Source organism: Xyrauchen texanus, chromosome 39 (assembly GCF_025860055.1).
Source record: "Xyrauchen texanus isolate HMW12.3.18 chromosome 39, RBS_HiC_50CHRs, whole genome shotgun sequence".
In the NCBI taxonomy this organism is placed as follows: domain Eukaryota; kingdom Metazoa; phylum Chordata; class Actinopteri; order Cypriniformes; family Catostomidae; genus Xyrauchen; species Xyrauchen texanus.
This window is the reverse complement of record NC_068314.1, coordinates 28,103,267-28,117,849: the sequence shown is the minus strand read 5'-3', so window position 1 is coordinate 28,117,849 and position 14,583 is coordinate 28,103,267. Positions and strand designations below refer to the sequence as shown.

Genomic DNA, 14,583 nt, shown 5'->3' with positions numbered 1-14,583 from the left:
TAAAGTTATAGCCAATTTTATAACCATGATGATGTAATGTCAACAAACCCTAAAATGACTGTAAAAATGACGATTTATTTCAACACAGCTCAAATAAAACATGAGTTTAACAGAAGAATTCATTTAAGTGCTTTTATAAAATTATAAGCTTCACATTTCTGCCTTTTTAAACCCTCCAAAAATTGGCCCCATTCACTTCCATTGCAAGTGCCTCACTCTAACCTCAGATTTTGCTTTTTTCTTTAAAGAAAAGAAGAGACGGCTCTAAATTTGTTTTTGTAGTAATCAACATTATGCCACAAATGCTGTCAATTGAGCTTAACTTATAATGATCCCAGAAAATTCAAAGTCAAGAAATGTATGCTATGCTATGTCAGGAAACGTCTGGGGTTACATGTGTAACCCTTGTTCCCTGAAAAAGGCGGAACGAGATGTTGCACTGCTAAGCGCTACGGGGAACAGCTTTCGCTGTGAGCCGAGCTGAATAATGTGTGGAACACGTCAATGGACATTGACCGGAATTTATAGCCTCAGCTGATGTAATCATTAGATGCACCTGAGGCCAGGCTATAAATGGATACGTCACCAGGTGTCGTCAGATACTTTTTGAAGAGCAGTCCTGGGACGTCCCAGTGCGGCAAAGCAGCGCAACATCTCGTTCCGCCTTTTTCAGGGAACAAGGGTTACACATGTAACACGAGACGTTCCCTTTACAAAAGGCTTCACTACGATGTTGCGCTGCTAAGCGCTACGGGGAACGCAATACCCACGCCGCCGCACTTGGGGCTGTCCGGACCCCTACGGTTGTGCAGTGTACTCACAAAAACGCGAGAGGTCTCAGACATGAGCTTGAGATGTCGACTCAAGGGCATAAGAGCCTGGAGTAGCATAAACATCTAAACCATTAATTTTTTGATGAATGTGTGCGAAGAGGACAGTCTGCCGCATCACAAACTTGTTCAGGCATGGGCTGAGATGTCGACTCAAGGGCATAAGAGCCCAGAGTAGCAAAGCATCTAACCCACAAAGTTCGATGAATGTGTGCGAAGAGAACCCTATCGCAGCACAAACTTGTCATAAAAACTGATGAATGTGAGCGGAGAGGACCAGCCTGCCGTATCACAAACTTGTTCAGGCATGAGTTGAGATGTCGACTCAAGGGCATAAGAGCCCAGAGTAACAAAGCATCTAACCCATAAAGTTCGATGAATGTGTGCGAAGAGAACCCTATCGCAACACAAACTTGTCATAAAAACTGATGAATGTGAGCGGAGAGGACCAGCCTGCCGCATCACAAACTTGTTCAGGCATGAGCTGAGATGTCGACTCAAGGGCATAAGAGCCCAGAGTAGCAAAGCATCTAACCCACAAAGTTCGATGAATGTGTGCGAAGAGAACCCTATCGCAGCACAAACTTGTCATAAAAACTGATGAATGTGAGCCGGAGAGGACCAGCCTGCCGTATCACAAACTTGTTCAGGCATGAGTTGAGATGTCGACTCAAGGGCATAAGAGCCCAGAGTAGCAAAGCATCTAACCCATAAAGTTCGATGAATGTGTGCGAAGAGAACCCTATCGCAACACAAACTTGTCATAAAAACTGATGAATGTGAGCGGAGAGGACCAGCCTGCCGCATCACAAACTTGTTCAGGCATGAGCTGAGATGTCGACTCAAGGGCATAAGAGCCCAGAGTAGCAAAGCATCTAACCCATAAAGTTCGATGAATGTGTGCGAAGAGAACCCTATCGCAACACAAACTTGTCATAAAAACTGATGAATGTGAGCGGAGAGGACCAGCCTGCCACATCACAAACTTGTTTAGGCATGGGCTGAGATGTCGACTCAAGGACATAAGAGTCCGGAGTAGCAAAGCATCTAAAGCATAAAATGTGATTAGTGTGTGCGGAGAGTGCCAACCTGCCGCACCACAAACTTGTTCGGTGTCAACTCAAGGGCGTAAGAGCCAAGAGTGGCAAGAACATCCAAACTATAAAAGTTTAATGAATGTGCGCGGAGAGGACCAACCTGCCGCACCACAAACTTGCTGCAGAGGGAGACCTCTAGCCAAGGCTTTAGAGGAGGAGAGCCCTCTGGAAGAGTGCGCCCTAAAACCTACTGGCGAAGCTTGAATGCGCGCCTCGTAGGCCCGGGCAGTAAGGTCCCTCACCCAAAGTGACAACCCGGTCACGGCTTCAAAGTGAAGAACTGCTGCCCTGACTTTACGCCACTAGCAAATGCGGTGGACATAATTCTGAAGGGCACAGACTGGACAAAGTCTGAGTAGTCTTTAGCTGCTCCGGCATTACAAACGGCAGGGAGCAGAAGGCTTAGAGAATGACTGGCCAAGGGTCGAGAAAGGCACCTGGGTGACTCGGGGAGGGACTGGGTGACTCGGGAAGAAGTAGAGGAGACATTGCGCTATCAACAGAGGCGAAGAGGTCCTCTTCTGCCCTGTAAAATCTACCCAGATCAGTTCCAAGGGAGGGAGCCCTAGCGATTGCAATGGTCTCGATAGCTTCAGGAGAAAGCCCTGTGAACCTCAGTTGGTACCCTACAGGGGCCAAGCATGAAAGGTTTCACAATTCGGGCCGGGGATGAATATGCCCCCTGAGCCTGAGAAAGAAGGTCCTACCTGTTCGGAATCGCCCAAGGCGAGCCGTCGAGGAGAGATATTAACTCCGAGAACCATATCCTGTTTAGCCAGCGCAGCGCCATTAATAGGAGGTAAGACACTTGGTGGTGAACATTGCCAAGACTCCCGGGAGCAGAGAAACCGGGGAAAGAAACGCATACAGACGCATTCTGGGTCATGTATGTGTTTTAACGTCCGGACTCAAGGGGGCTGGGTGATTTCAGGGAGAAGTAGAGGAGACATTGCGCTATTCATAGAGGCGAAGAGGTCCTCTTCTGCCCTAAGATCTCACCCAAACTTGTTCCAAGTGGAAAAAGCCCGGCATTTAAAAGGTCTCGATAACCTCAGGAGAGAGCCCTGTGTCCCTCAGTTGGTACCCTTAGGGGCCAAACATGAAAGATTCCACAATTTGGGGCAGGGATGAAATATTGCCCTGTGCCTGACACAGAAGATTCTTCCTGTTCGGCATCGCCAAAGGCGAGCCGTCGAGGGAAGAGATTAGCTCCGAGAACCAAGCCCTGTTCGGCCAGCGTGGTGTTATCAGTAAGAGGCAAAAACCCTTGCTGGCGAACTCTGGGCAACTACTGCCTTAGGGTGGAGTTCTTAAAGCCCCCATTGGTATGGACCGTAAATCTGCTCCCATATACGGGCATCCAGGGATATAACTGACCTGAGTGACAGGAGCTTGCCCTGGGCCCTAAGGAGAACCCAACGTGTCAGAAATACAGCTGACAAGAACGTGGGTCTCCTTGATGATTTATGTAAGAGGCTACCGCTGCATTGTCCTCCCGCACCAAGACATGGCAGCCTCAGGAGGAGGTATTTCAGGGCCAGAAATACAGCCATCAACCCGAGACAGAGACTGTGACAACCGAGCTGACGACCCTCCTATCCCCTTAAGCTGGACGACCACTTAAGGCCGCTACCCCGCCCATCAGGGAGGCGTCTGTCGTTAGCAGCCTGCAACAACAAGACACACCTAGAGTGGGACCCAAGGCAGAAAACCGGGGTCTGAACCACATAGAAAGGGAACGAAGCCTGAGGCGCGTAACCCTATTTAGCCTAGGGGTTTTGGCCCTTGGAAGAAATCCCCTGGCTTTTGGCCACAACAAAAACGGTCTCATGAGCAGAAGGTCCAGAGGGATCACTGTGGACGCATTCGCCCTGAGACCTGGAAATCACTGATACTGATAACAGTGCAACCTTGACCTAGCCTGACTTTGCTCAGGGTGATCTAAATGGACTCAATCCTAGCGGGAGACAGTTGTGCCCGCATTGAGATTGAACTCCATACAATGCCCCGATAGACAGTGTTCTGAGTGGGAGAGAGGACGCTTTTCTTGGCGTTGAGCCTCAACCCCAGAGAAACAGATGAGCTAAGACGATGTCCCTGTGCTGAACTGCCAGTTCCTGGAACTGAGCTAGGATCAGCCAGTCGTCTACATAATTCAGAATGCAGATGCCCCAGAGTCGCAAGGAGCCAGCGCTACATCATGCATTGTGAATGTGCGGGTAAAAAGGGCTAGGCTGAGTGAAAGAACCTGACCCTGGAAGACATCGCCCCCGGAAGTGAACCTCAGGAACTTTCCATGTTGTGGCAGAACTTCTAAATGATGTATAGAAGTGCGTCATAAGATCGATGGTGACCAGCCAAACGAGTTGTAGGGCTTGAGACACGACCGTCTTGACAGGCATCATCTTGGACTTGAACACCCACGGGTAGTTCAAGCTTTAAGATCTAAGCCAGACGCCACCCCTCACCCTCCATGGGAAACGGGAAGTATTTAGTGTAATAACCTAACTCTCTCTCTGGAAGGGGAACACATACCATGGCCCCTTTAACCAGGAGATTGAGTTATATATATTTTTTTTTTACATAAAAAGAAATCCGGTTCACGGTAGTGAGAACATGCCGTTGAAACACGGAAAAGCGGCGGGTGAATTAAATCCTGACGCCCTTATAAGACCCACAGAAAATAATATATCCGTCAGAAGTTCCCACACTGCCAGGATCTCTGAGATGGGTATTATATTTTAACACTTCCTGTTGAGGGGTTGTCGAGTGTTTCGAGTCCTGAATAAAATGCAGGAACAGCGAAAACACCCAACTGGGAGGAACAGCATAGTGTGCAGAGCAGCATAGTGTGCAGAGCAGCACCAGCCTGACCTGCTGCTTGATAAGCCCTTCCTACTAAAGTGGAGGTTGTCCTACAAGGCTTTGAGGGGAGAGAGGGCTTCTTAAGTGACGATGCCGAGCCCGGCGAGAGATAGCCCGCAAGCGTCTCTTCGACCGGCGGCATCACTGAATACCGCCGTGCCTCAGCACCCACGACAGTCGAATATAATGACGTCGAGGGTATGTGAACACGGGAAGAAAATATATATATATATTTTATAATAGCGATCCACCTCATGATCCGAGAAGTGTCGACATCATATGAAGAAACAGCTGGGTTTGGGGAGAGAGTGAGTGAAAGGGATCAACCCGTCTCTTGCTCCTCAGCCAAAACCATGCAAGAGCCCCACGTACGATCTTCTTTTCGAGAGTGCTGACTCCGGAAGCAAGCGAGGCGAAGCACGACGCACTCTGCCTGTTAAAGCAAATCGCAGTGCTCGCGACCCACCCTGCTGCAACGCGAGAGCAGCGTGCTCCCAAACAAACAGCAAAAACTGATGTGTGTCGTCTTCAGCTATAGAGCGAGAAGAGGGGAACATGCACCGTTTGTGACTTTCAGTCATTCTCTCTTTTTAGAAATATATATATATATATAATATTTTCTAAACAGAAGAGAAAAGAGAACAAAGAACAAAGTTCACTGCACACTGTCTAACTGATTCTAACTCCTAACAGAGGAAAGAAAGTTTTGACAGGGTGTGTGAAACACACGGAAACAGAATCGCTCTGAAAAAAGAGTTTCTGACGACACCTGGTGACGTATCCATTTATAGCCTGGCCTCAGGTGCATCTAATGATTACATCAGCCGAGGCTATAAATTCCGGTCAATGTCCATTGACGTGTTCCACACATTATTCAGCTCGGCTCACAGCGAAAGCTGTTCCCCGTAGCGCTTAGCAGCGCAACATCGTAGTGAAGCCTTTTGTAAAGGGAACAAAAATGTTTTCATTTCATATTTTTAGTTTAGTTTGGCATTCATTTACAATAATAGCACTGCTGTGCTGTCATGAGGAAAATAGCACACCATGATGTCGCTTTATTGTTTTCCCTCTATGCACATGTTTGGCAGTGGCATGTGTGTGTGTTCTGAGGGGAATTTAACAGGAGCTGCTAGGGGCCCATTTGGATATGGGGTCACGTCCCACATTAAGGTCCTCCGTAACAGTAATGACAGGGATAGGGAAGAGATTTTTACTCCCAGAGGAAACCGTCCAGCTGTGGCCGCTTCATCACACACACACAGCCTTTCTCTGTATCTCTTTTCAGAAGCGTCTGTATTCAAACTCCCTCATATTTTTGAGCCAATTTGGTTTTGAACTTCCAAAAAAACTTCCAGACGGCACATCTCCAAGATGTCTATTTAATAGCATTTCATAAGAACGTTCAGATTCTAGTTTTTATGTATTAATATCTGATGAACATCTTTATATAAAAAAAGAGAAGATTTACATACATTCTACATTATATTTGTCTCAAAGACTTATGCTGAATGTCCTTTTGAATTGCAGATGAGCAAACCCATCTTCATGTTGATAACACGCACATCAAATAGATGTCTGGGTGATGTACTGTATATTTGCTGTCTGGGACCTTTGAATATTAAATTGCACATTTATTGTAGGTAAAACAAAATGCTGGTCAAATACAGTTAACCAAAAAAACCATTCACATGAATAAATTTGGTCTATCAGATCGCAACTCTAGCAAATTATTTACTTTAAACTAGTTTCCATTGACTTTTCAAGGTGTTTTGTGAAAATGTGTAAAAATATGTGCCGTCTTCTGCTTGTTTCCATTCAAATGGACTTTTATCAGTAAAAATGGTGTGTGTGTGATGACATCATGCTTCGTAAAACACTTTGTCACGTAAGGTTTGGTTTATCACAAAAGAACTCTGTTCTTAAGCTATTTCCATACAGAAATGTGTGGATAACGCTAATTGTGTGCCTTTCGCCTCCCAGATGTTCCTATTTTCCCCCCCCAAGTCTTTGTAAAATGGAGAGAGTATTGAGACAATTCATTGAAATTAGCAAGCTTACTGACTTTTTAATTTCACAAAAAAGGAGGAATTGCAATCCAAAATGAACAGTTGCCCTTCTGATAGGACTGTAATATTGGTCCTGATGTTGTGCCTATTGCAGGTATCCACCGGTTCTGACCCGAAAGCGAATCGTCATTGCCCTGTTCAAGGTGGCAACCTGCACCAAGTAGTTGGGGAAACTTTCAGTCTTAGTAGGACCATCCATCGATGTGTATACATACGTATGCTGTGTGCACATCTATTAAAATAATTTGCTGTAGTGTAATATCAGGGTTTACATATATGATACATTCCTGATACCCAATTGGCTATTTTGAGCAATCATTTGATCTAAAGCATTGCCATCACAACTGCATTATGTGCCGCATATTTATCCAGTAACTTTTAACAACCAACTGATCTTAAATTAAGTTTAGCATTATAATGCAATTTTTATTTTCTGAAGTGCAAGTGCAATCCTAGGTAAAGACGGTTAGATTTAAAATATTTAAAAGTTTTAAAATGTTAAAAAATGTGTTTTCTGAAAGTGAAGCCATTGGACAAATAGTTCTGATAGTTTAGTCTTGAAAAAAGTGTAGAACATTCTGAGAATGTCATTCAGCCGACTCTTTTCATCTACATAACAGGGTAAGGCTAATTTAAGTTTGTAGGCAATTATATTGGCCTAACAATATTATTTTTTCGTTTGGTAATTTATTTAATTTAATACAGGGAATTTGTTAGTGTTCCAAAAAAAGCACATTAAGGCTTTTCTCCAATTTATTTTTAATTTCAAACATCTTTGTGCATAGAAAAGGTTTTTTTGTATTGTAGGCTAATTCCATGACTGCTGTCTATTATTTTGAACGGTGTGGAAAAGAAGCTTTAATAAATAAACTGCTCACAAAGCATGGCCATTAATTTGTTCTCCATGCACTTGTCGATGACAGGTGCATGATACGAGATATTTGTGTTGGCACTCCAGGAAGTGTCATGACGCAGATGTGTTTGCAGCATCAGATCTGTGCAAGTATGCCGTTAAGACCAATCCATAACAGTGCGAGTATTGCTTCACATGCAGTAAAGTGTCTTTCAAGGATGTATTCCTTGTCATCATGATTAACACAGGCTAACGATTGGGGTAAATTCTGTCAAGTGACACTATATTTTTGCGTTAATGGCAATTTTCTCGACAAAAAAGTGTTTCCAAACCAGTTTTTCGTGACATTTGAAGTATCGACATAGAGTTTATGCACTAGAGTTAAATAGAAAATATTATGTTGAAACAATTTTAGCAATCATTTGCGTTTCCATCAGCTATATTGGGTATAAACTTGGATGGAAACATCATCTACCCACCCTCATTTTCTCAAATCTCCTATTTATTCCCATGGAACATAAAATACGTTTTTATGAAAATATAATAAACATCATATATTAGTTTGGATTTCGAACCTTGACCCACTTGCACACTAGATGAAAGCTTTACCACCAGACTATGATGTCTTCTAATCTTACAGAACTACGAAGTTGTTTTAAAAAAAAATGTTTTTGCACTGATTAAGTTGTATCTTGCCTAGGGCACCAAGTGAGCCAGGACTGACACTGGTACTCCCTCAACAACAAAAAAATTAAAAGAAGAAATAATAATAATTAGTGCATGAAGCCCCAGTTACTCTTTTCTTACTGTATCTTTCCTTCACCAGGTCAGAAGACGGACTACTGCCTTGCCAGGTGAGTGCTGTGGGAAACCAACTCCACTAACCCAAATAAGATGCAAAGCATTTACTCACAAGGCCTTAATTTAGCACGCATACAGATGTTTGAGGGCCGTTTAAAGATGAATATCTGGTCTAGACATGTTCATCTTTTATTCACATCTGCTGAGTTATTTATTGAGGCTGAGGGTAATTATTCTCAGGTTATTATGCAGTATGGAAATGGGAACAGACCTTCAAACAAGAGTTCATAGAATGGACACAAACCAGGCGCTCTCAAAACAAATATTAATCTGTGTGTGTCTTTGTTTAAGGCCTGTATATTAAAATAAGACCTTTCTCTGGAGGGTAATTTTTGCTGGTCTAATGGCCACAGGCGTTTTGTGGATTGAATGTGGAGGAAAATTAGAGCAGTTTGAGGGAAAATTATCCACCATAATAACAGAAGCCCCCTCCCTCTTTTTCATGCCGATCAGCGGACGGAGGAACTCCACTGTACGAAAACAGGTAATTACACCACTAAATGGGACATCTGCATGTTGTATGATTGTGTGTATATTTGTGTTAGTTTTTTTTTCTTGTGTAGAGATGTTTTTTTTTTTATGTGTGTGTCTAGGATAATTAAACATGAGGAACAAAGAGTATTGGTGATTTGTCTCTTAATTTATCAAAGTTCTTCTTGGGAATATTTACATATTTACAGAATATTTATATATATATATATATATATATATATATATATATATACAGTGAGGAAAATAAGTATTTGAACACCCTGCTATTTTGCAAGTTCTCCCACTTGGAAATCATGGAGGGGTCTGAAATTGTCATCGTAGGTGCATGTCCACTGTGAGAGACATAATCTAAAAAAAAAAATCCAGAAATCACAATGTATGATTTTTTAACTATTTATTTGTATGATACAGCTGCAAATAAGTATTTGAACACCTGTCTATCAGCTAGAATTCTGACCCTCATTGACCTGTTAGTCTGCCTTTAAAATGTCCACCTCCACTCCATTTATTATCCTAAATTAGATGCACCTGTTTGAGGTTGTTAGCTGCATAAAGACACCTGTCCACCCCATACAATCAGTAAGAATCCAACTACTAACATGGCCAAGACCAAAGAGCTGTCCAAAGACACTAGAGAAAAAATTGTACACCTCCACAAGGCTGGAAAGGGCTACGGGGAAATTGCCAAGCAGCTTGGTGAAAAAAGGTCCACTGTTGGAGCAATCATTAGAAAATGGAAGAAGCTAAACATGACTGTCAATCTCCCTCGGACTGGGGCTCCATGCAAGATCTCACCTCGTGGGGTCTCAATGATCCTAAGAAAGGTGAGAAATCAGCCCAGAACTACACGGGAGGAGCTGGTCAATGACCTGAAAAGAGCTGGAACCACCGTTTCCAAGGTTACTGTTGGTAATACACTAAGACGTCATGGTTTGAAATCATGCATGGCACGGAAGGTTCCCCTGCTTAAACCAGCACATGTCAAGGCCCATCTTAAGTTTGCCAATGACCATTTGGATGATCCAGAGGAGTCATGGGAGAAAGTCATGTGGTCAGATGAGACCAAAATAGAACTTTTTGGTCATAATTCCACTAACCGGGTTTGGAGGAAGAAGAATGATGAATACCATCCCAAGAACACCATCCCTACTGTGAAGCATGGGGGTGGTAGCATCATGCTTTGGGGGTGTTTTTCTGCACATGGGACAGGGCGACTGCACTGTATTAAGGAGAGGATGACCGGGCCATGTATTGCGAGATTTTGGGGAACAACCTCCTTCCCTCAGTTAGAGCATTGAAGATGGGTCGAGGCTGGGTCTTCCAACATGACAATGACCTGAAGCACACAGCCAGGATAACCAAGGAGTGGCTCTGTAAGAAGCATATCAAGGTTCTGGCGTGGCCTAGCCAGTCTCCAGACCTAAACCCAATAGAGAATCTTTGGAGGGAGCTCAAACTCCGTGTTTCTCAGCGACAGCCCAGAAACCTGACTGATCTAGAGAAGATCTGTGTGGAGGAGTGGGCCAAAATCCCTCCTGCAGTGTGTGCAAACCTGGTGAAAAACTACAGGAAACGTTTGACCTCTGTAATTGCAAACAAAGGCTACTGTACCAAATATTAACATTGATTTTCTCAGGTGTTCAAATACTTATTTGCAGCTGTATCATACAAATAAATAGTAAAAAAATCATACATTGTGATTTCTGGATTTTTTTTTTTAGATTATGTCTCTCACAGTGGACATGCACCTACGATGACAATTTCAGACCCCTCCATGATTTCTAAGTGGGAGAACTTGCAAAATAGCAGGGTGTTCAAATACTTATTTTCCTCACTGTATATATACAATCACCGAGCAGTTTATTGGGAACACTATGGCCCTAATAAAGTGCCCAACGTGGTCTTCTGCTGTTGTAGCCCATCCGTCTCAACATTCGACGTGTTGTGCATTCTGAGATGCTATTCTGCTTACTAGAATTGTACAGAGTGGTTATCTGAGTTACCACAGTCTTTCTGTCAGCTCGAACCAGTCTGGCTATTCTCCGTTGAACTCTCTCATCAACAAGCCGTTTCTGTCCGCAGAACTGCCGCTCACTGGATGTTTGTTTTTGGCACCATTGTGAGTTAACACTAGAGGATGTTGTGTGTGAAAATCCCAGGAGATCAGTAGTTACAGAAATACTCAAACAGCCCATCATAGTCAGAATCACTAAGATTGCATTTTTCCCCATTCTGATGGTTGATGTGAACATTAACTGAAGCTCCTGACCCGTATCTGCATGATTTTATGCCATGAACTACATGATTGACTTATTAGATATTAGGTGTACAGGTGTTCCTAAAGTGTGTGTGTGTGTGTGTGTGTGTGTGTGTGTGTGTGTGTGTGTGTGTGTGCAGTATATTTATAGACATATATGCATTTATACAGGGAAACAAATAAATACTTTTGTGATTTTTTTTTTTATTTTTTACATTTAAAACAAATGTATGACATGAAATGATAAAAAAAAAAAAAAAAAAAAGATTCTGCCCTATTTCTTGGTGACTACTCAATCTCCTTTGAAGAAAAAAAGGTCAGATTTTCTTGTTTCTATTGAAGCACACAAGATGCTCTTTTGAATCGTTCTCAAATCCTACTGAAAAATAGTTTACATAAAGTAAAATGGAGAGATTCCAAATATGTTTTACTCAAATTGTTATGCTGATAATATAACTTGTAATGATTTGTATCATTTATTAATTTAGAAAAATGCAAAATAGAAACATTTTCGTTAGTGTTCTCAGGTTTTCTATCCTACTGTGTATATATATATAATTTTATCGTAATAATAGTGATGGTGTATGTATTATTCTCTGTGACACTCGCCAAAGCCAGTGATTGTGAGCGTGACCGCCACACAGCTAGGTTCAGGTCATATGTGGCTCAAATTCTGCTTCGCTTAGCCATTTCCTGTTCACTCAAATAAACAAAAGGAAGCTGTGGAGAGAAACTGTCTCCTAGCAACTGTTGCCCCATACCCGCATGGCTCAAACCTCCTAAATTCTAATGCCGGCTTCCCTCTACAAATGTTATTATTAATATGTGAATCCTGTAAAGAAAAAGGTTTCCTGTGCTGCAAAATGTCCAGGGACTTCCCCCTCCACCACCCGCCCAGACCTGCATATTTTCTCCTTCATTTTACAATCTCTATTTTTTTCCTCCCTCCCTCTCATAGGAGTCTATCCAAATAATTCCCCTGATGGTGGAGAGTTGTATTCGCTTCATCAGTCGACACGGTGAGCTCCCTCACTCTCTTTCTCTCTCTCTCGGTTCCTCTCTCTCTTCCTTTTTTTTCCTTGTCAAATCTATTCCATTATCGCTATTATTAACCTCTGGTCTTGGTATAGAAAAATATCTGGATTCAATGTTCAAACTTCACTAAATGCTCTGCTCCAAAACCTAGTGACCTGCCTTGCTGCCTACTTGATCTGCTCTGAAGCACAAATGCATCAGATACCATAGAAAATCCACACCGACTTTCTGTCTGTACACTGTGTCCATAATGTCATGTGTGTGCCAGTACAGGTCTCCATCACGAGGGCATATTCAGAGTCTCTGGCTCCCAGGTGGAAGTCAATGACATTAAGAATGCCTTTGAGAGAGGTGAGTCTGCTAAGACCTCCTTTACCTCGTTGTCTTTTCCTGTTTTTCAAATCAAGACTGTGCCCTGCTTTATTAAAGGGCACAGTCACTGTCTTTTCCATTTATGCTGAGTATGATGATCTCTCTCTTTGTGTCTCAGGTGAGGACCCACTGGCTGGGGACCAGAATGATCATGATATGGACTCCATCGCTGGAGTCTTAAAGCTGTATTTCAGAGGCCTGGAAAACGCCCTCTTTCCAAAGGAAGTCTTCCATGACCTCATGTCATGTGTCTGTGAGTGTCCGCTTTATTTCCTACACCCACGGTATACCACATGCATACCACAAACCAGGCTTTCCATATGAGACAATTGATGAGTTATTGTCCTAAACAAACAAATTTTTTGTTAATGTTGTTTTTTTTTTTCCAGCCATGGAGAACCTCCTGGACAGAGCTGTCCACATCCACAAAGTCTTGCTGTCTTTGCCCAGCAACACCCTGGTTATCATGAGATACCTGTTTGCTTTTCTCAACCAGTGAGTGTTGTCACTTAGCAATGTGTCATCTGGAAAGTTCTTTGTGTTGGAAAGTGCCACACTGTTCCCACTGAAATCATTCAATTATTTTGTTATCTGTGATTACATCTCAAGACCATATCTCGCCTCTCCTCAAGGGCAATTAAAGGGATAGTTCCCCAAAACTTAGAATTCTGTCAGCATTTACTCACCCATAGGTAGTTCCAACCTCGTATGACTTTTTTCTTCTGTGGAATGCCCAGGTTGCTCTTTTCCATACCATGAAATTTAATGGGGATGGAGGCTGTCAAGGTTCAATATAACATGTGCACTATATTCCAAATGTTCTGAAGCCATTTAATAGCTTTGTGTGAGGAATGCACTAAAATATCTTCAATTATTCTCTGTAAATCTTGCAACTCATTGCGGTAGTTTTGACGTCAGTTATACCAAATGCTACTGGTTATCATGTGTGTCCTAAACAATCACGTCACGCCAAGTTAAAAAATGAAGAATTGCTAATTATTTTCACGTCAGAAGGGAAGATTTTCCACAATTAAAGTAAATCATGCTTACCTTTAACCCCTAAATGCATGTTTGTTACATACCTCAGGTCTTTAGTGACCCGGCACATGTATATATACACCACAAACAGATCTACAAAATGCCAGGATAAGGTCAAATTTGAAATACATTTAGACAATAAAAGAATTGAATATAGTCTGATAGATATTGATGTTTTAATTGTCATATGTCAAAGAATATATTGAACATATATAGAACATGATTCATTACTTCCATACTGACATTTTCTGAGATGCAACCAGCTGTCAAACTCATATGTATTTAAGCACTTTTTTTGTCTGAATAGATGCACAACATAAAGAATATTAGTAGTACACACAAAGACAATAATCAAATTATACTGTTCATGTGTTACACTTGCTATAGTTTACTTCCACGTTGCTTCTTTTTCAAATAGTAAAGTCAAACGTAATCGAGTCAATCGCTGAAACAACAGCGCCACCTTGAGTAAGAAATACAACGTATAGTATGTATATGTAAAATGGATAATTCACCATGTCACATAGAAAATCAGTGTGATATAGTATTCATTTGTCTTATAATGAACAAAGAAATAGATATCTTGTAATAGTAAACATATAGATATGAAATAATCATAAAAATATGATTTATGGAAGTGCAAAAATACATTATTACATATCTCGGGTCTTTATTAGCCCTATACACTTTTGGTAATTAAGCAGTTATATAAAAATATACTGTTTGCAATTGTTATTTTAATTTTTTTGGGAGTTTAGTTATACTAATGAGGTGTGGGCATAACCCCAAATAATGGGTGAGGTACAGGGGTGGAATA

At 42.1% G+C, this 14,583-nt stretch overlaps 1 protein-coding gene across 3 annotated transcripts in view; it reads left to right on the top strand.

Moving 5' to 3' along the window:
* Nucleotides 1-14,583, top strand: part of LOC127632581 (SLIT-ROBO Rho GTPase-activating protein 2-like) — a 153,424-nt gene that overhangs the window by 126,783 nt on the left and 12,058 nt on the right. For all 3 annotated transcript variants that reach the window (XM_052111241.1, XM_052111242.1, XM_052111239.1), the window contains exons 12-17: nt 8,538-8,565; nt 9,026-9,056; nt 12,280-12,340; nt 12,630-12,707; nt 12,847-12,981; nt 13,118-13,223. In XM_052111241.1, coding sequence (XP_051967201.1) covers nt 8,538-8,565; nt 9,026-9,056; nt 12,280-12,340; nt 12,630-12,707; nt 12,847-12,981; nt 13,118-13,223 — 439 coding nt within the window. The remainder of the gene's footprint in view (nt 1-8,537; nt 8,566-9,025; nt 9,057-12,279; nt 12,341-12,629; nt 12,708-12,846; nt 12,982-13,117; nt 13,224-14,583) is intronic.